This window comes from Opisthorchis viverrini (assembly GCF_000715545.1).
Source record: "Opisthorchis viverrini unplaced genomic scaffold opera_v5_16, whole genome shotgun sequence".
NCBI classification, from domain to species: domain Eukaryota; kingdom Metazoa; phylum Platyhelminthes; class Trematoda; order Opisthorchiida; family Opisthorchiidae; genus Opisthorchis; species Opisthorchis viverrini.
In genome coordinates, this window is record NW_008751672.1 from 2,067,150 (window position 1) to 2,089,588 (window position 22,439).

General features: G+C 46.5%; 1 protein-coding gene across 1 annotated transcript; it reads left to right on the plus strand.

Annotated features, from left to right (window-relative positions):
- Positions 1-468: 468 nt before the first annotated feature.
- T265_01505 (hypothetical protein) lies at positions 469-19,675 on the plus strand (the record flags this gene model as incomplete). The annotated part of the gene is made up of 4 exons (XM_009165546.1): positions 469-822; positions 16,772-17,005; positions 17,892-17,948; positions 18,409-19,675. The coding sequence occupies 4 exons, from the start codon at positions 645-647 to the stop codon at positions 18,555-18,557; spliced, it is 618 nt and encodes a 205-aa protein (XP_009163810.1).
- Positions 19,676-22,439: the final 2,764 nt, after the last annotated feature.

The window sequence follows — 22,439 nt, forward strand, 5'->3', positions numbered from 1 at the left end:
TCGCAGTCGAAATGCACGTTAGACGCAGGTACATGCAGGTAACTTAATTCAAAGGAAGCCGAAGCCAGGCGTACTTAGCCACCGTTTTGTCTATACCACTTCTGTCAACGGGGCGACTCGACTTATGCGAGTAGTATTAGAGTAAAGCTTGACATCGTAGACTCTTTATATAGGTTGTTGAAGGTTCGGTAGGCGGCCACAGGTGGGATGTGTATAAATCGTGGAAATATCTTCTCAACGGCTGCAACGACCCACCCAGGAAAAGTTGTTACCAACGAAACCCGTGGTTCGTTTCGAAGCGCTGTGGATTTCGCACCCGAGTTGTCACAGGTCTCAAATTCGTTCCTGCGACCATCTTCTCCAGAAGACGATCAACGACGGATGACGGCCATGTGAGAAACGTTACAAGTAAGATTTTGCTACTCTCAACTGCCCCCTATCTCCCCGTGAGTCATTACCGCCACAAACCCTTGTTTGAATAATTCTATCGGAGGTAGCGCCTGTTCCAAAATTTTTCCTGAGTCAGCGCCACGGGGGATTTGGCATTCCCCCACAGGAATATACAGCTTTGTGCGCCATCCGCCGTTTGGATTATTTCAAAAACTTCACGTTTCGTTACTTAGCCTCAGTTCAATCCCGGGATTATGGAAGAAAACCAGAAACCGAACATTCCCCTCCTTTGTCGTAAAGGATGTGGCTTCTACGGTAGCCCTAACTACGATGGCCTGTGTTCAAAGTGCCATCGTTGTGCACAAGTTCAGCAGAACGCCCGAGAATCTCGGTTATCCGTAGCGGATCTCCGAAAATCGCCGGAACCTCCAGGTCAGTAAAGTGGTTTTATTCACTTATCTAATTTTTAATCATACACTGAGGTTGGAGTGAGTTAGAGGATAATAATGACAATATTTGGATCCCTTTTAAGACCTTTGTTAAATATTCCGAGAGTTCTGTGAGAGTGGCCACAAGAGCGTTTTGACAAAGACGCGGTCGTTCTAAGATTACCGTGCTGCCTCAAGCTCCTACGACCTCGTATGAGCTGATGACCTCAGTGTCGCCGCTCTTCAACCGGTTGGGATTTTGGAGGCGGGAATAGACTGGTTTGCGTCCATTTATCCATTCTCTATGTCTCCATAGAGACAACTCAGAGGGTTGAGCCCAAATATACAAACTCGACGGAGGTTACCGGAGGAATGGAAAGAACGTGTATTGTAGGGTAGTTTGGAACGCATAATGCGAACCAGAAGCTGAAGAAGCCTAACGCCCCTGCCCATATTTCACTTATCGACAGTGCCCTGGCAACAGCTTTCCACGTCACGAACAATGTTGTGGTACTTCATCCGGAAACAAATAGGCAAACTACATACGTTCGACGAGCATAAAGATTACACTGCGCGGACCACAGAACGGCCTTTCAACGAAAACAGGACTACCCTTTCTCGTTGAACGGCGAAGATGTTGCTCTGGACTGTTCAGGTTTCCAATCTTTCTTTTCATCGTGTGAAGACTGTCAAGGTTGTCGGTAACTTCACTTGTTTTTTTGGAGCCGGATTCGCTGCTCAAATCGTAAAGTCCGAATGCGTGTTCAGAATTTTCGAAGATGCTGTGACATTTGTCTTTTCCTAAAGGGATTTTTTTCACATTGTCTTCGAGGAAGTAAGTGCTAGTCTTTGGATTAAAGCCCTTGTTGACTTAAGTCCGAATGCGTGTTCAGAATTTTCGAAGATGCTGTGACATTTGTCTTTTCCTAAAGGGATTTTTTTCACATTGTCTTCGAGGAAGTAAGTGCTAGTCTTTGGATTAAGGCTCTTTATCGACTTTCGGCGTTCCACTATCGTTTCTTGCGAAGTAGCCTTTTGGCAGATGAAACCCGCGTGTGGTGACAGCGTCTCTTAGATACAACAATATTGGTATGAAAACCTTCATTGTATCTGGTACCCTCCTCTGCTGTGTTGACTGAAGATGAATCTTGAAAAGACGGAATTCCCTACCTGAATTATAGGTGTACGGTCTCACTCAGCGTCCACCGAGAGCCCATAAACTAAGTCGACACCATAGGCTTCACAGTCGTCCCAGAGCTAGACGCTCGCATAAACAACGCCAGGAAGATATAAAGCTTCATACTTCTGTGTAAAATTTTTTGGAACTTGATCCGTGTGCATTGTGGCGTATTTATTCGCTTCCTCCCCAAACTCTTCGACTGATAAAAAGTGTCTCTATAGCTCAAGCATATCGAGTTAACATGGCTGAGAAGTTTCGAGAATTCGATGGGTACTATTTTGATTTGGGTGATAATTGGAGAAGCTTGGAAGAAACAGTACTCAGCGTTTAATGCTGTCTGCACGAGCTCGCTCGATGAAGAGTGGATCTTTTCACAGCACTTCTTATTGAAGCCAGGGAGACTATACCAAACGGGTGTGATTGCGCGCAGACCCATAAAACGTTGGAAAATGGACAGTCTAAGGAATGGCAAAAATCGGTGGTTGATCGCAAAAGCTTGTAAACGGAGAAAGCTTCTATGACGAAGCGATTGCATCGTGATTCATCTGCTCCGATCAACTGGTCCGAGCATGGATGCGAGTGAAACGATCTCCGAAGAAGATCTCAGTTCATTCGCAGGTATGCTGGTTTCAACAATAAACTGAATAATGCGAAGAGCAGTTCTGCTTGTCCTGATCAACTCACACTTTGGAAAGACCAAATGAACCCCACTGCAGCGTCGGCAGCTGTCCGCAATCAACAGAAGTCCATAGTGCAATCTCCCTGCTTCAGAGTAGCAAAGCACCTTGTCTATATGACACATTCCGCACCCTTCAACGAAAGTGGAAAGTCCCTCTCAGCTATCCTAACAACTTTACTCCGAAGTATCTGGATTGAGGAGAGAATAGTGACAAAATGGACCACAGCGATGGTGATTCCTACTTTAAAAATGTGTGGATGAGTATAGTATGAATAACCTTAGGGTATTAGTCTTGTGGTCACAACTTCCAAGATGCTCTTTGGTACTATCGTGCGAAGGTTGATACAGCATTCAGAGTCAGGTTCGTATGAATCAAGCAGGGTTTCGTCTTGGCCGGGGCTTTATTTATCATATCTTCAGTTGACAGTACGTGCTTAAATTGCGCCACTCCTTAAGAAGACCAACGGTGATGGTCTTTCTCGACTTAAGGTCTACTTTTGAATTTGTTGATCGCAAGAAACTTCGACAAGAACAGGCGATGATGTCCCTCCCAAATCGTCGTCTCATAAAGGCTCTAAGTTTTTTCCCGTGCACCCATGTGCCTGCGGTAAATTCCTCTCCTCAGTTCGTCACATTCAGTGAGATCAGGCAGGGATCCCACTATCCTGTTCCCCTTAACTCCGTAATCGATGTTTCGCCCGGTCTTCTTTACCTGCCTCCAGCACCCCAGGGATCAGGTACTGAAATACTCAAGCGGCGTTCACTTACGGACATTGAATTCACCTAATATATTGCTTTTTTCGGAGCCCCTGTAAGAATGCAAACTTTTGGATGGCCTTAATAGTTGTGTTGCACATCTCAGTATACGCTTCGCACCTGTAGGATGTAAAATACTGCCACAAGGGAGAGTGGGATCAGACCCAACCCTGTAACGAGAGCCTTGTCGACCTGGAATATGCAGACGACATTGTTCTCATTTTCAAAGAGGAGGAGGATGCGCAAGCCTTTTTGGATGAACTGACCAAAGCACTTTGCACCCACAAGGTTTAAGGACATGTAGTCACTGAAAACGTCACTTACAATCCAGGGAAAGGCATTGAAAGTTGTGGAGCGTTTTACGTATCTTGGAAGTTGTGTTAGTTCTAATTGCAGTGACATGAGGTCAATGCACGAATCTGCAAGGCCCGGGTCACGTTTGCTAATTTGAGACACCTATGGCGTCAAGGGACGTGTGTATCGAGCTACAGTGCGGGCTGTTTTGTTGTATGGCTGTGAGACTTGGCCTGTTCGAGCAGCGGAACACGTCTTCAGGTGTTCGACAGTCGTCTCGAAACCATAGCTCGAGTGGGTTGGTGTCGGCGAGTCCGTAACGAGGTGTAGGCACCTTGGAATGACTGTAGTAAGCTAGCACTAACTCCATTCCCCGTCCTCCTTTATTCTTTTTTTCACAATAAGGCTTTCAAATAGATCATGGTTGTACTGCTCTGAGGCATCGGTATGGAACGATGATGTCATGCTGTGGGTGTTGATGATGATAATTTGTTCGTTTGGAGCTAGTCCTCCTAACACCTACCCTTTGAAATGCCCGATCGTAGGACTGTTCTGAGGTTTAGGTCGCATTGGTTTGACGGGCCTTCGTATTCGATCAGTCCATCTTCCAGGTGCGCAACTTTTGGAAATTACTGGTCCATCCAGCGGCTCTGGAGATTTTGACTTTTGAGCTAATTCAAATGTGTCTAGAAGAATCTCCAGTGAAAAAAACAGGATCGAGTGTAACTGTCCCTGGTAGCTATGAAGAGTGTAGCTGATTGGCATGACGGACCCGGATAGAGTAGCCTACGTTTATCTCATAGACAACTTTTCTAGCACAGCGCACGATTTTACCTTGTGTTCACTTTTCCGCATCAACACGGTAGTCTTCTCTAGCACAGATATGCCGTGATGTCGGTTTAACTGGACTTCCATATTTAAGTTTCTACCGGCTGCCAAATGTGGTGTTGGACAGATGAGGTTAACGGGTAGACGGATCTTCCGTTCTTAAGTACATCCGCCGGGGACTTACCGTGTGGAGCGTTGACATTTGGTGTCGCCCTGTAACTCAGCAGAACTTGTCTCGAGGATTCCCAGTGTGGTCCCCTATCCGAGTTTTAGTAGTGCGCGTTTCAAGGTGTCCACAAATCTTTCCACTTGACCATTTGATCGTGGCTGGAATGGTTGTGATCGCACATGTTTTGTGCTATTTTCTAGACAAAGCGGTGGATTCAGCGGACGTGAATGCACCGTTGTTGTCAGGGGCAGTGATGTTTGGAACTCCAAAGTAGCTAAACACGTAGTTTTGAAATATTAGTACAAGCAGTAACATGGTTCACGCTAAACCTTTCTGGTCATTTGCTATAGGCATCTCTTAGGATCAGATACTGTTAGCCTTGAAGTCATGACCATGGAGTTTCTGGAATGGATTGTGGTAGCAATCACTGCGTTAACTTCTAGTCCCGCCGTTATTGCAGCTACAATAGCATTCTCGGGTTGTCCACGTTGAGAGTCCGTGAGCTTTGATAATGCATCAGCTTGGCGAACAGCATCGGTGGACTGGTATTTGATGGAAATGTCGTAGCCCAAAGGCATTGTAGCGTAACTTTGCAAGCGGTTGGCTGTGTAAACAGGGATGCCTTTCTTCGATCCGAAGTAGCTTATGGCCAGTGCAAAATGACGTCCATAGAGCATTGTATATAGCTTCTTAATGGTGAAAATTATTTCTAAAGCTTTTTTCGATCTGGCCATAACGGCGCTCAGTAATTGTTAGGGGTCTAGCTGTGTGAGCAATTGCTTTTTCGTTTTTGTCAGGGAAAACGTGGGAGATGACAGCTTCAATACCATAGCTGGATGCGTCTGAAACAACAGTAATGTCCAGGGCTGGATTGTAATGTGTGAGTAGCAGATCAGAGCTGCGACGGGACCTTGTCGAAGGCGGACTGATACTCATGTGACCAGTTCGAAGGCATATCCCCTTTAAAAGATAATTTAGTGGTTCACGAAAATAATGCGTGTCTGACGAAAATGAATTGTAATGGCTTACCTAACCAGGAAATGAGCACAAGGTTGCTAAATCCGTCGGTGCTGACATTTGTTGTATGGCAGAAATATTTTCTGGAAATGGATGACGACCATTTTCGTCAAAAATAAATCCAAGACATCTGATGGATGTGAGAAAAAAATGCACATTTTTCCACAGGTAGACGCAAACAATATTGCTCATGATAAACAGTTTACTGGGTGGATAAGTCTGGATTGCTGGAGACGAACATGTTCATCCTCCACAGTTCCGAGAGTGGTTAATGGTACGGGACCCTCTGGTCTGAAAATTGGTCCGAAATCTGGTTGGAGTTTGAGGCTTGCCTTGGTTTTGGTACAGTATCCAAGGCCACCTTGGAAAACGTCTTTGAATTTCGTCTTCAGTGTGTTAGTGAAGTGTTCTGCAATGTCTCAGGAGGATGATAATTCTAGAGCATTGCACACGGATGATAAAGCCACGTTGAAAAGATAAAGTTTCTCAGTCCAATCAAGTCCAGGGATATTCAAATTAGGCCTGTCAGTGAGATAGCAGGTTCCTGAGAAATGCAGGTTGTTGAATGAATGTCAGTAGTAGGGTATTGAACGAGATGGCTAAAGTGGTTACGGCATCATCATCATTATATCATCAAAGACAGCAACATCAGTGTCGGCACTGATGCTTCACTGCCGTACGACCAAATGGTTTGAGCGCGACTTTACTGAACCGAAGGTCCGTAGTTCGAACCCGACCTCTGCCTCTCGACCTCGCCTGTTCTAGGCTTAAACAACCTGCCAGTATCCCAGCCCTCGGGTAGCATGGCAGCTAGACACCGGAAGGGTGTTACAGCTGATAGCTTTTAACAGGGTATTGCAAGAGGCACTTTGATCCCAATGGTTCGTGAATGACAACAGATTTTTCTGTCGACTCCTAACTGGAACGTGAGGTCAACGTAATATCTGAAACTGTGTCGACCTGCAGGCGGATTGGAGTTTTGTTGGTGAAAACTGTGAGGTATTTCCTTCGGGATTCAAATTCAACTCCGAAAACTGCAAACACAGATCTGGACTGCGGACGTTTCCTGTACGACTGCGTTTTGACTGTTACTGACTGGAGAAGCTCTCTTGGATTCTGGCTACGGCAAAACCCTGTGCGGCCTTACCGATGACCCATCTGGCACTGATGCCACTTGAATGGACAGAGTGGTACATAATGACACTCGCCACAGGACCAACACAATGTTGGCCATTTTTTCTTACGTGTAACTGGTTCATCTCAATGCCATGTCATCACTGGGGTTAGTAAGTCGTGACGTCTGTTGTACCATTGCGGTATCATGTTTCAGATTACGCAAACGTTGGCATTCGGTGATGAGTACTTTCACGGTAATATGCTTCTAGTGCTCAAGCTTGAAAAGCAACCGAGTGCGAACATCTGATTCCTGCGGCGAGTGAAGACCAGCAACGAAAATTGGACACGTGAACTGATCCTCTGTAAGTGACTGCAACTGAAAATTTCCGCACGGTTGACGACACCGGTAAAAGTGACGTAATCGTCGGCATCGCGCTTGGCGAATTGTGCCGAAAATTAAAAAGTGAATGTTGCTCACCGAAAACTTCACGGATTTGCTCCACTGTTTATGCAAAGTTAAGATCCTCATGCGAGGAATGAAGTTTGTGAATCGATCGTGCTCGAGGGTTCCAAGTTTCCGGACCAAGAAAGGGGAAGGTGTCTTCCTAGCTATTGTACCATGAATCAAATATAAGCCAGATGCCGGTCCGTAGAAAATTCGGTGAAAGTTTGTGTGATAGAATCGGCGAAGGATAATGAAAGCCACTTTGAGATGGAACTGATGTCTGAAGACTGATAACTTGAGTAAGAGAGTGAATAATTCGCAGTCGCGATTGTTCGAACTGCACTTGTTGTTGTTGCTTTCAAATGCTTATCTGAAATTGACATGTTTGTGTTCGCGTTGGGTTCTCGTCACCAGTGTTATATACTCTTGGGTAATGTATCAGTCACTTGTTAATTCATAGGAATGGAGAAGATGACTTCGAGGAAGTTATACTGAAAGCAAGTAGGTCGTTCCGTGACATGGAATCCAACTGAACCAGAATATTGAAAGTGCTAACAGTCCAATAGGATGTCAATGCGAGGCTGAAATGTCGAAACAAGGTTTCAGTATACAAGACAAATCGTTAGCAGAATGGACTTATCGTTTGGGGGTAGTCCTCCTAGCAAATCTATATTTTGGGCAACCATAAATTCCTTGACACACACAAAGCCCAACTGGCCAGTAGAAAAGAAGCGCGGTTCTTCGTACAATATGGCAGGGAGGGCGTGAAATTTAGATTCAGAAATTAAATTCGACAATAACTCGGGAAGTAAACGGTTTTGGGGGATACTGATATTCTCAGCACCTCCAGTTGGTGTCGTAGTCAATGACGAGCCTTTTTGGGGTCAATTTGGAAAGGAGCCGTTTGACGCCAGCGGCGATCCGTCCAACTTCTTGGGAGAGGATTCGGTTCCCTGGCTGACGCGTTGTCACCTCCGGCTGCGTCGCATCATGGATGATCGCCTTAAGTTCAAGTGTTGAGTATAACGTTGAGAGGTAGGTTGTTGTGGCGCGCCGGCGTGAACGTCGTACATTACGCTCCCGGCTTTTCGTAAGACTTGGTCTTGGATTCAGGATTCGTGCCTTGGTCGATAGTCTCGTGCAAACACTTGCATCCACGTCACATTGAGCCATCTTTGTGTTCACTGTGGCCCCGGAATGAGCTGTCACTGTCGAAGATATAGCTGAATTAAAAGTCCGCAATTTTCGACCCATGAGTGCTTCAGCAGGTAATTTTCGATCTTCCAGAGTCCTTTGAAGTTGTCCAGAAGAAACCTCCGGAGAACTTCGACGGTGCCCCATCCCATCGGGATTGGAGCAGCGACAGAACGTTCTGCCTGACCTTTTGACTGCGGGTGGTGCAGATGTGAGTGGACATGCGTGATGGCATTTCTCCAGTGTAACTCTTGGAAGCTGCTAGAGCTGAACTGTGATCCATAATCCAACACTAAAGTCTCCGGCTGGTCATGCTAGCTGAAGAGCTGAGACAAAAGTCGTAGAGTGTTGGTTGTCGTTGTCTGGACAACGGACACAACTTCTGGGTACTTGAAGAAAGCGTCGACCAAGATGAGGTTTGTTACGCCATCAGTAGGGCCAGCGTAGTCGATATACACCCGGAGCCAGGGTCGTTCGGATCGAGGCCAGGTGGAAGGCGTGAAGGGTTTCTTGCCGTTCGTGAACATTTCGACCAGTCTCTGACGTAGTCTGAGCTGTCGCGATCCATTTACTCCAGGGAACGTAACTATGAACGATTGCTTTTACCAGGTTTGTCCCAGGTTGCCCCGAATGAAATCGCTTCAGGACCCGAAGGCGTAAGGGGCGTGGCACCAACACACGTTCTTCAAACACGAGCCAGTCGCCAACGATAGCAAGGAATCCAGACGATAGGAGAGAGGCTGGAGATCTTTGTCCAGGGATTTTGTCGGTCAACGTGTCTTGAGGAAATAGATTGCCTGTTGCGGAGTCGGACCAGTCAAAGTCTCACGCACAGTCATCATTAAGGCACGGACTGTTTGAAGCAGTTGCTAGCTGAAGTGGTCATCGATGGACAGGGTAGCGATGACAAAGTCCTCTTCTGGGGCAATATGATTGCCTGTCAGTCATGAGAGTGCATCCGCTGGGCTGAAATTTTCTTTGCCGGTACTGGATGTCGAAGTCGTAGTCGAGCAGGGTGAGCGCCCAACGTAGCAGCCGATTCGCTCAATGGGTGGGTACCGGTACATACGGATGTACCCGACACTATCCATCTTTCCGACCCACAGTCTTGAATCGTCGACACCGATGCTGTTTGTAAGGATACAGTCTGACAAAAAGCCCCTCTTTGCCAGCACGGGAATGAGGACCTCTTGTTTTGGACATACTGCTGACTGGGGGGGTATTTCCGATACAGTCTGACAAAAAGCCCCTCTTTGCCAGCACGGGAATGAGGACCTCTTGTTTTGGACATACTGCTGACTGGAGTGGGTATTTCCAGATCGCGACAGGTCAGGGATTGGAGAACCAAAGGGCTTGGTGGCCTGGTGGACCGCATGAACTTTGGAACTACCTTGACTCCCTGATTGGTTGGTCAACCGTCTGTGCTCCTCAGCAATGGTGTTGGGTGTCAGCAAAAGGTCACGCTCAAGACGGTTGGGCTGACGTATCACTACTTCTGCGAGTTTGGGAGACTGGAGGCTGTGTATGAAAATCCCGATTGTTGTGGGCGACTTCAGTTTGAAACGTTCGCATTCACGGTTAACAATATTAACGCTTCAAAAAGTCGTCTGACTCGTTCATAACCAACTTCAAACAGCGTATTAAACAGAATATCGTTCCCCAAATGTATGCATCGGAGTCTGCACTTTGTCATCAAAAGACCTGTCGTGTGGGTTCTGCGGTAGAATAAATATTTTGGAAACAAATTCGTTAGCGCACACAGTCCAACGGACCAACAGGAAAGAAGCGCGGTCATTCGTGCAGGCGGAAAGGGCGTGAAATTTAAATGTTTAGACTTTCCGAAACTAAAATTGGCAATAACTCAGGAAGTAAATAATTTTTGGGGATATTGATATCCTCAACAGTCTTTCCTTAGGCTCTTCTCTATTTGGCGTGTGAGAGGTTTGCGCGCGCCGGCGTATTCGTTGCCTGCTAGTATGGCTTTCCTGGTATCAATCATGGATGGCTCTCTCGAACATCCGGTGGTCTTGTGGTCGAATTGGAGAAGTCGGACAGACAGCACTGAACGCTCTTTTTACATTTTGCCACGCCTCATCCACATGCTCATGGCCACCACAGTATTGCTTTACTGTGGAAAGTTGTTGGGCTAGCTCAGATAGATAATGTTGAGCTATGATGGTATTTCGTAGATGGATTGGCTTGCTTCTTGCTGACCCGCGAAGGCCTGAGGGGAAGCGAACTGTTGGGCGTGCACGCACCACGGCGTGATCTGAATCAAGTTGTGTGCTCGAATCGTATTTGTCCACAGGTGGCTGACCGCCACGTGATCCAACTGAGTCACAGTTGGTGGCGCCAGGTTACGCTTTGCGAACGTTTATGCTGAAAGTTCGTACTGGCCAGAAACTGCTGATGTTCAGCACACAATAGAGATGTCGCCCACCGTTGTCCGTGCGACGAGCATAGACTCCGAATTGACCGTCCAGATGTGATTCCAAGGAGCTTGGATATTCGTATCGCCAGAAAGTATCGCAATGTCAGCGCTGCTTGCTTGACGAATGAGCCTGGGGCATAAATCGGCATAAATGCCGAGAGGCGTTGAGTTTGATTGAGCTGGATAACCGGACGGCGCAAAGACGACCGTTCATTGGTATCCAATGCAGCAAAGTGCATTCAGCTCTGGGGCTGAGTGCAATTCCCACACCATATATTACTTCTGGATCACCGGACACACGGAGCGAGGAATGTGAAAGATCTGAGTTCGTCGTTGAAGTTCTGTGTTGCAAAACTACTCTTTGGCCGACGAAGAGGGGTTTTATTCTGGTACCCGTCCTTCAGCCTTTGACTTGAATGGCTGACCCACAAGGCAGTGGAAGGATGGTGGTTTTTTCGGGGACCCTGCCTCTAGCCTCTTACTCAAAAGTATGACCCACGAGGTAGTGGAAAGCAGGGTTTTCTTTGGGGATCCTGCACGAAGCCACAACTCAAAAGTGTGACCTGCTCATCTGCAGGGGGTTGGTCTAAACGACGCCGCTGGCAGTAAGGAATTGCCATCTAGCCCCTTGACATGGCTGCACACAGGAGGTGCCTTTTGAGCAGCACCGACCTCTGGTCGGTGAATGAATAATTGGATAATTTCTAACCCGTCTTTTCTCGGAGGAAGGTAGCATCACTGCTTCCATAAATATGGAAATACTGGTCGCTTGGGGAAAACACCTTAATGCCCTCACACTCCTATTGCAGAGGAAAGTACGAATTCACCCCCAGACCGCCTCGTAGTATGGGGTCACACTGCTCCTGGTCTAATCGCTCCCCTTTGGCCTTCCTGGCATGTTGGTACCTTGTGGAGCAGCCAGTGTAGCCTGCATGATCGTGGCAGTAACCAAGCCAGGCCATTGTCATCTTTCCTTTCATTCTGTGGATCAATTTGTTGTTAAATATTGAAAGACTAATATTTAGAAGCTTTACACAATATATGTAGAATCGAGTCGAGAGGGTCTATGAGTGTTCCAGTTAGTATCCTCCTAGGTGAGTATTGTCTGTGGGATCAAGATGGATCTCATCATCATCATTGTCAGCTGTAAGAACCGCGTACTCGTCGTACACTGGTTGTAGCTGCCGCAGTTTCGTTCACCGATGATTGGGGGGTAGCTGCGCATTGCACGCGCGAGCTGGTAAAATGGTGCATAAATCCAGCACTGTCAGTGGGTTGGAGAGATCTGCACGAGTGATTAAGCTCCGTCAGTGGTTGATGCACGAGAGTAAGCCTAGGCAACTTAGCAGTATCCGAGCCTTCGTGCTTCTTTCGGGTGGCATGGCAGGTAGGCACCGAAAGGTTGTTACATCAGAACGACGAAACCCACCCTACCTCATCCAAGCACCGTGGCTTTACTGGGAGGCTGGCGGCAGATTCCTCCTGGTTGCAACCACAACTCAATCCGACGCATCATCCGATGCCAGGTCAAACTTAGTGTCTACGCGGACCGGACGACTTCACAGATCAAGGGAGTTAAAGTAACGGAAGGCGCGAAAGGTGCTGGAAACATCCATAGGTTATTCCACTGGATTCGTTTGATTGGTCCCCGGTAGCCTCCGGTCATCGAAAGCATCTGGGACCAGAGTGACTAACTTCAACCCCGTCTCCAGTGCCTAGGCGTCTGAAAAAAGACTCGCTAACAAGGAACGCAATTGCGTACAAGCGGGTGCAAAAATTACAAGGGTCATCGCGCACTTTTAAGCTTGAATCCGAGCACCTATTAGATATCCAACAGAGGAGAATGTTTGGGCCGTGAAATACCTCTAACAATTAAGTTGACCTACCAACTTCGATCCGGGCTGTCCGACTTTAACAGAGACGTGGGCTATGTATATGGGGCTCGCCCGCCAAGTGAATCTGAGTGTCCGTGCAGACCTGGGAGTTTGGTGAACCTCAAAGACCGAAGAAATGAGAAGCAAAGTGGCAAAAAAGTTCTCAGGCTAATTCGTCCGCAAGCTTCTTTTCAGCGAATTCATGAGGGACCAGGATAGCCCCCTGATATCCAACAAAGGAGGACGCTTGGTCCGCTGGTACAATATCTCGAACAACAATTCAGTTGACCACTTCCTGCCTCCAATCAGGAATGTTAGCCTTCAACATGAAGTTGCTTTATTAATATGGAGCCTCCCTCAACCTCAGAAGTATCCGAGTGTATATCTAAACTCAAGCGTTATCGTGCTCCCTATCCCGGCGATCTTTCAGCTGTTGTATCTAAGGATGCGGCGAATTCCTCACCGAGTGTCCGTCTAGCTCATTTGTGTCCATCTGGAAGAAAGAGACTTCTCCAGGAACTGGGGTGAGTGGATAATAATGCCCATTTTCAAAAAGGTACTCACAGTGCACATAGCAACTAAAGTGGTATCAGTCTGTTATAACAATGCTCCTGGCGTCACTCATTCCTCGTCACGAGATACCTTGATCCGTATGCACTAGGCGGGATTTCGACGGGTACAGCCCACGTAAACCACATCTTTGTACAACGTCATACGTATAGAATACAATGTTGGTGTTCTTTGGCTTTAAGGGTGTGCTCGATTCTGTCGATTGGTCAGTACCTTTAGTTAAACTCGTCCCAAAAGTTTTTGAACCTAGTCCGGTCCCTATATTCACATATTCTGAATGTATGAGAGTGTATCGCAAGCTCTCTAAAAGCTTTTGGATAAAAAGTGGTGTCAAGCACGGATGTCTGCCCTCCATTTCTGCTGAGCTTCGTTAATAGGACAACGAGGGGAACGCTGGAAGGTCTTGGAGACTCCAGTGTTCACGTCTTTACTGGTGGGAGCCCTGTCAATCAAGCACGGATGTCTGCCCTCCATTTCTGCTGAGCTTCGTTAATAGGACAACGAGGGGAACGCTGGAAGGTCTTGGAGACTCCAGTGTTCACATCTTTACTGGTGGGAACCCTGTCAATCTGTAGTACGCAGATGACATCGTTCTCATCTCTGAGGACGAAGGCGACGGACAGTCTCTCCCCCCAGAAAAAACCAACAACCATCATACCATCCTTTTCTGCATTCACCTTGCACTTTCAGAGAGCAAAGTCATGGTTCAGAACGTAGTCTCTGAGTATGTTACTTGCAATTCAAGTAACATACTCAATTCAAGAGGCACTGAGGGTTTTGGAGAAAGAATTTTACTCCTCCCAAAGGGAGTGCCTCAACCAGCAGAAATACATGTTTGAGTTTCGAGCAGTTTTAGTGTTCGCTCGTAATCCAGAGCGTCGTTCCACAAGCGGAGCATCGAGCTCCTTGAAGGGTTGCCCACAGCGCTTTCCAGCAAGAGTCGAGATCAGAAGGCAGATTGCCTGGAAGGGACTTAAGTAGGTGATTTTTCATTTGCTCCGCATCAGGGTCCGAGGACTTCTCAATGTCTAGGTGAGGCGTTTGCATCTCTCGAGCCCCTGAAAAGCGCAGGAAAACGCGGCAGCGAACAAGAGCTTGATTTGGATCCACACAGGCATCCCAGAACGAGTGACAATCAATAATTGCCCCGAGCTACCTGTCGCTGTTGGTTACGTCTATTTGTGCGGGTTTGCATGCGGGGGGCATCAAGCGGCCAAGCTGCTTGGGATGTTTTGTTGGGGATATCAGTACCCCCAAAACCGCTTACTTGTCGAGTTGATTGCCAAACGTGTTTTCAGAAAATTTGGATTTTGAGTACTCGCGCTTTTCACAGTTTGCTACACATTATTCCAAAAGGACCGCACTTCCTTCCGATTGGCCAATTGAACTCTGCGTGTGCTAATGAATTTATAATTCCCCAAGGTCCTTCAAAATATGTATATATTCGACTATGCTCCCGCTGTACTTCGGCTTTGTTTGAGGCAGTAAACGCTCTCCTCCGAAGGTCCGGTCTTCTCTCCGCGCTAGGAGTGATCGGGCTCCCGGCATAGCTGGAGAATTGCCCTCTCGTTCTCAAGTTGCGTACAGTCGTTGGTCGTGCTTGTTCAGATACCTAATGGGTTCGAAACTTACTACAAAGCATAAACAGTCCGTGGTCTGATATTAACTGCTGTAGGCTGTCCAGACTCTTGAAAACAACTCAAGAATGTGGGAGACTCACTAGGAACCGCTTCAGGTAGGCCATCGAGTTTCCAAAACAAGCAAGTTATCAATTGGTCGCTCAAACAGAAATCGACAACGACCGACGGTGCTTGAATCAGGCATATCCTAGAAAAAATGCCAACCAATCTTCCAACACCCACCGGACACCCTTGTTTCCAAGTCAGAAGTGCGTTTTAGTACCGCCACCAGGGCTGTTTATCCGGGGTTCGCAGTCAGTCACAACAAACACATCATTCGTGCTTCTCGATTTCAGCCCAACGTAATTAATTGAGCCTCAGCAGTGTTAGGTCAGTCTACTTGGGCCCTTACTCGTGTTCTTCGTTATAGTGCCGTTCCGGACACCTCTCCCCTGGGTGCCTCAGATCGAGAAATGTTCAAAGCATGCAAAAACAGTCGATAACGCGAATGACCAACTGGCTACGTCAGACGAACGGTAATTAGCCATCTTCTGTTGGGGTTGTTGACCTTTATAAGTTTAATTCCTTACGAGTTCACTTCTCGCGCTCCAGATTGGTGAGCTGTATTTCAATAATGCGAAAATGATTAGTCCACATACTAGTCTAGTCCGCGTAACCCTCAATTGATGTTCGTTTGCTTTTCAATCTTTCACGTTGTTTCAAGGTCATTTTCAAGCCGGTCATTCGTGCATTGCTGCTACTGAGAGATCTTTCAGCTAGTTTACTGAATACTTTTTGACTACCAGCACACGTCTCTATCTGCTCTGTAAGACGGGAAAATAAATAATAGTCGGTATGGCTGTTATTCGAAATTTGAAAGATGAAAAGTCAGTAACGTCTAATTGGAGATGGATCTGATATATTATTTCTAGGGGTGTCATCAAGTTGATGCGAAGACGTATAAGTTTTTCTCTGAAAGTCTTTAAAGAGTCTTGGATCCTGCTTCAGATATTGACTTCAAGCCTAAATAGCTAATTCATTTTGGTTTGGTGTGTATCTTTAGGAGACACAGGTAAGCACAGCAGAAGCTCAAGTTGTCATCGCGTAAGTTCAACAGCTCCTGTTGGGTTAGAATAATAAGACGAGTTTTGTTGCGCTAAGAATCCAATGATACCTTCCGGAACACGTCTATAACCCATTTCCCAGTCCCTAAGTACCGATTAAAGTGGCTACGCAATCGTTTGTTGACTTTAAGCGGTTGTTAGTGGTCATTTTCTCAGTCGACAGCAAGTACGTGTTCAACCTCCTAGTCGGTGACCATATTTTCACGTCATCAGCAAATAGGACTATCTCAATTTTTGTGATAAATAGTAGATCGGTGATGAGCGATCCGATGTCGGATTCCATCGCGATTAGTCGATCTTATCACCATGTGATGTGCTGTGCTCGCAGGTAGACCTAATGAGCTATACCTCTGAAGTATCCGTAGTTTGCAGATTGAAATGCAATCGTACCTTTCCCGCAATTACCGCTGCTTGTAGTTCTCCTAACGGTTGAGCTCAGGATTTCGGAAGTCCCATGAATCGTATTTATCCCTCAAATCCCGATCACTTCTGCTCAGATTTGGGTAATTCAACCAAAAAATGCTCCTCAGCTGAATGATTTAGTAATGTACCCTAAATGTCTTCATCCTCTATGAGCTGAGTAAGTGGGCCATCAACTGCGCTTAACGAGTTTCCGGTTTTCTGGTTGCTAACACTATCTTTTAAACCTTTTTTCAGTGGAAGCTATCCTGAAACAGGATTCACCCGCCCTTACCCCCGAAAAGGATTCACCGGTGAAAAGTCGCCACTCGTCCGACACATCGTCTTCTGCCACTACAGTAGTCGGTTCTGACGGTTCTTCGTCAACAATTAGTGATCCTAAATCGTCACCACATCTTGACGAGGAAGACACAGAGGCCAGCCTTTCAGCATGTTCAGTCGGTGATAAATCAGATGTTACCAGCTTTCCAGGTATTTATCTTTACATTCTCCAATGAGCATATTGCACTGTAAATGGCCTCGACAAGAGTACAGCTCACTATGTTGATTTCCTTCGCAGTTACTGTCACGATCTTGATGTATCACACATTAACCCACACTTCTCCTCCACTCCATCGAAAAACCAAACACATTTAACTTCTGTACGGCTGCTGTAGTTCTACCACAGAGCATCAGCGCGGAAATTTCCTGGTGTTGTTAATCACGCTGATAAGACGAATAAAACTTTCATGTACACTTTGGCTAAATGATCCAGTTTCGGACCCGCATTATTCTGATTCGAGTAGATATTTTTCTACTGCCTTCCTTGTGCTAACAATCAACGCGCGATTAGTTGGGGATGATTTAGCATTGTTAAGTACTTAGCTCTAGGTTCTATGTCAGCGAGTTAACCTATATGCTCATCGTGCAGTCTCGTCCAAACACCTTGACATTTGCTGTGGAAGCGGGTGGTATCTTCGCTGACCTTTGTTAACTTTGTTTACTACTACCCGTTTTGGCTTATTTAGCGAGCGACTCCATCCCAAGACGATTGTGTTCCTAAGACCTGATGTAGGAGCATGGTAATCAGTGGTACAGCTAAACTATTATTACTCTTTCGACTTGCAAACGCGTGGACGTTGATCGTGCTGTCACCGATAAAACCACTGCATGCATTGTCACGGAATGCGTAATTTTCCTTAGTGTGTTAGATAAAGCAATGGCTGCATCATACGAGACTGGACAGTGTAAATCATAGCCGATCCACAAGATCGTCATGATCAACTTCTTGTTTTTGCTTTACAAATACATACACTGAAGTTTGTCACTATCCGGAGTGATTGATTTGAATGTTGCTACACTCCTTCCTTACTTTCAGCTCCCAAGAAGCCGCGGCGTTGTGAGGTGTGTCGCAAACCAGTCGGTCTGGCCAGTGGTGAGTTACATGTTTTGATCACTGGTGACACGGACACACTTAAGATGGACATTAAGACTTTTACGCAAACAATGTATTCCGTTTGTGGATTCAGTCCGTATTCAGCATTTGGCTACCGCTTCCAGCAAGAGTTTAAACGGTGGCGTAAATAGTGATAGTGTAGATACCCCGATTGTTCAATAATCTGTTCCATCTGAATTTTAAGGCACCTTTCCACAGCGTACCTTTCCCCACTGGCCGTATTGAGGCCCAATGTAGTGCGCCATGTTGCCAGATGTCCGCTTATCATGGTTGACCGTGAGCGTTAGTGAACTAGTAGCTCAGACTTTCTGCTTTGAATTTCTCACGGTTCCGGACAGCACGAGCAAGGGGGCATAGCAGTGGTTCCATAAATGTAAACAACCTCACTTCGATTTCGAGCACATTTCCAACTTAACTTGACTGTCTTCGTTTCTTTCAGGTTACACATGCCGATGTGAAGGACTCTTCTGCAGTTTGCATCGTTACTCAGACGCACACAATTGCTCGTTCGACTACCGGAAAGCTGGACAAGAAGATATTCGACGAACCAATCCGCAAATTATATGCCCTAAACTACCCAAGATTTAAAATGCCCAGTCCATGATGATGGCTGTTTAGTCGTACCGCTGTAGATGATAAGTATGCGTCGGACGTTGAATCGCTGCATAAGTCTGTTGTGTCTACCTTTCCCCGTTCCAGTCATTTGGTCAATATTGGCTCCAACAAACGCGTCTAGCGATTTCCCTGCATATAGCGTGAACCAAGGATTACTTAATGGACAATTTTCCAACTTATGCTACTGTATTCCACTCATATATTTTGAGCTGTGAGTAAACTGCCGTTCTTTATGAATGCCGATCCAAGCGTAAGAGCTGTCCAACTGATGCGGTGATCTAATCATTCAGTAGTGGCGTTCGCAACGCGCGACAATCTCTGTCTAGTTGCGAGAGTGCCTAAACTGTGAAAACTGAGTCACATGCTTGTGTCTTTCTGATTGCTGTTTGATTTGTTCCAAATCAACATTCTCAGTGATTTTCTCCCTTGAGCTCTGGTCTGTCGGTTGCCTCGCTCGGCAGTTCTGCTGATTTTATCACTCATTGAGGTGTTTACCGACTTACTACTATCTCCAGCAGCTCATGGTTCAACTCGTGGTTAACTTCAAGCACAGTGAATTCACGGAGCAGAACCAGAGTACTGGCTATTTTGTACACAGCTTTGGTTTTGTCATGTTTTTCCCCGTTTCAACGAAATACTCGATTACAGTGCTTTGATCGGCTGTGTTTTCCCTTGTTACCTAAACATCAGTCATTGCCGATGGCGACCACGTGGTGGCCAGAGAGCGTATCTACAACTGCTTTCCCTGCGATTATTTCATTTCATCACCGGGTTTGGCTACTCTATCTTGTCTTTCTTCTGCTACACTTTTTTTAACTGTATACACGCGCTTCTGTGCATTGGACCCTACTCTTGATGGTTCATTGTTCCTCCACATGTTTACCTTTCCCACGTCTACCTTATTATCACGCACATGCCGTTCCCGCCACGTTGCAGTGCTTAGTCTTTTCCCCAATGTATTCTGTATTCCTATCATTTTCTTATTTCACTACAAACGCGCTGTCTTGTATTTTTTTGAATTCAACTTAGCTAGTATGCTTGGTTTGAGTCCTCACACGAAACACAATAATCTTTCTTATGTGATTTTTGCCACTACTGGAGAGCCTTGAGGCCACAGGGATTTTTGGAACTACCATTAACTTGTCAGTATCCACTCCAAGAGCTTGGAACTCGTTATTTTAGTTATAACATGTATTTTAGGGTAGACGATACGTATTCCAGAAGCCTGTTAAGTTCAAGCTTTGTCCAGTTGAGTGAGTGTTCAGTATTTTCGGCAGTAGCATTCTCTGGTGTTTAACTGCGGGTGGTAATTGGTTATACGGTCTCGGATTCTTGATCGGAGTATGGAGGCAGTAAGATGTCTCCCCTCGGGTGACCAGCATGTTCAAGTTCGTGGAAGCACCGATGCTGTCTTATCCCGAGGAATAACGGGTTAGAGAAGTCACCTCTAAAAATCGCACACGCGGATCGCCCAACGGTGAAGCGTGGCCGTCGGGGAGTTATCAAGTACGGTCGGATACATCTAAACTTTGTCGTGGGCTCGATATGGCTCCACACGCATCTGCGAACTCGATTTGTAGCAGGACTGAGATACCTGTGCCTTCTTCCTAGCGTTCTCTGGTTAGGCCAGCCCCATGCAACCCATGGGTTGCCTGCTGAGTCATCGCCTCCAGGCACAACCCAGAAAACCACTCTTGCGAGTCAAGGGCAGGGTCCACATCCTCCTACTGCCTTGCAGACCAAAATTCTGATTCAGTCTCAAGAGTGTACATCACCTAAACTATCTTCATGAGCCCGGGAAATCTGGAATAATCAATCGCCCCCACGGTTCTTTGTTCATTGATGTCCCTCTCCAACCTCATCTCACCGTACAAGCTTTGTTGTTTCACTTGATCGCCAGTCATGTCCAACACACTCCGCTTCCCGTGAACAATAAACAAAACAGCAATGCCGAATCCATGGGATTCTTTCTAGGTAGAAGCTTTCAACATCCGTACCCTATGTCAGATTGGCAAACAGGTTATGCTTGCCAAGACCTTACGCTCCGTAGGATGGGCTGATGAACAGTCCGCGGTGTCATCCATGTTTTTCGATTTTCCCCTAACAGCATTTGCCAGTTTCCCACGACCCTTATGTTCCACTCGGCTGAAAAGAAACTGACCTAATGAAAGTGAGAGGCTACCTTTCAGATAACTCTTCTGATTGTTTTCTAAAGCAGAATCCCGTTGTTCACTGCGGCCACTATTTCCTGTGATGTGTTGCCTTCAACGTTGTTCTGTATTGTTGCTGCTCACAAACGGTGATCATCAGCCGGTCATCGTCACAGGGTGAGACCCGGTGCGACCCCCGCCCCCTTGTATATGTTGGTTGCACCGATCCAGGACTCTATCTGCTGCCCGAGTTCGAGATAGCTCAGTGGTTAGGTGGCGAAGTTACTGACCCGAGGGTTCGTGGGCCAAACCCAACCTCTGCATCTCGACTGCTCCAGCCCAGGCTTGGGCAATCTGCCAGTATCTCAGCCTTCGTGGTCCCTTCAGGTAGCATTACAGCCATGCACCGCAAGTGTTACAGTTGGACTATTTCTTTCTGTCTGCTCCCTGAGACGTCTCGCCCCATAAAAATCGATAGATCATACAATGAATAGCTCGTTATCCTTTGGTTGTTCAAAATCAGTGCACTTACTCTTTAAATAAATTCATTGAAAGAGGGGTGAGCCAAGTAAGAATCTGTCGAAAGGTTTTCGGACGATGGCACCTTTCAAATTCGTTCAAAGCAGATGACCAGTAAACCGTCTTATATTAAGGACCTCATTCAGCAGCCCGCAAAACCAAGTGTGTTTTGTGGCTGCAACCTATAGTCTGTTAGTAGACGTTGGTCTCGACGCCGCAGCGCGTCGCTTTAAAAATGATCGTTTGATGGTGAATGTATTCCTTGTTGACTGGTATGTCGCAGTGAAAAGTGAGGAGATAAGCTGATGTATACATTAATTTGGTTTTAACGTGCGACTCGGCCGGTTAAAACCAAACTAGTGCGCAAATGAGTGTATTTTGCGTATTTCGTACAATTTGAGTTCACGTGAAATATTAGGTTCATGAGAACTCGGAGACTGCAGCTGGCTTTCACCAGTTGCTTACCAAAGAACAGCTATATGAGGAATATTACTCACATAGTCATATTGGCGTTGGAAAGAATTACGATACTCTAGTGCTCACCGTTGAATATCGTCATGTAGTGTACTCAGCATCCTGAACTGTCAGTTTCTGAACTGAGCTGGAGGTCTACAGTTCACTCTTCATTCTGACACAAATCGCATTGCATTATTTTGGGAAATATGCTTCGAATCTAACTGTAAATCAAATTGTGAACTCAGTCCATCGCATTTCCTTCAACCTGGGCCGATTCCAGTCGCCAAATAAGACAGTTCAGCTGCGTTATGGAGATCACTGTAGGACCAGGGGGACAGTGTTACTCATTGTGCTCCATTACGATGGGTACATTTGCCTGCTTCGCGAATCTCCGGACCACGTTTTTTTTTAACTCAGTGGCATTCAGTATGTTATATCTGCTGATTCGTCAATCTGTGGTATCTGCTGCTGACCCGCTCCAGTGTCTAGTGCCGGAGAAAAAAGGCTCACAGAAGGGAACACAACAGCTATATTCCGAACGAGCGAGTGCGGGAGCGTGATTGCGTGCGAGTGCGAATGGTACAACGGTCTCAAGCTATTTATTGGAAGGACACTGAACTTGGTCCAATACTGACGCACACGGTCTGGCTGCGACGTGCTGCATACTGGGGGGGGCGTTGTCTGACCTTGATCAGCGCTGACTCGGGCTGTCTGGGTTTGAAACAAGGCT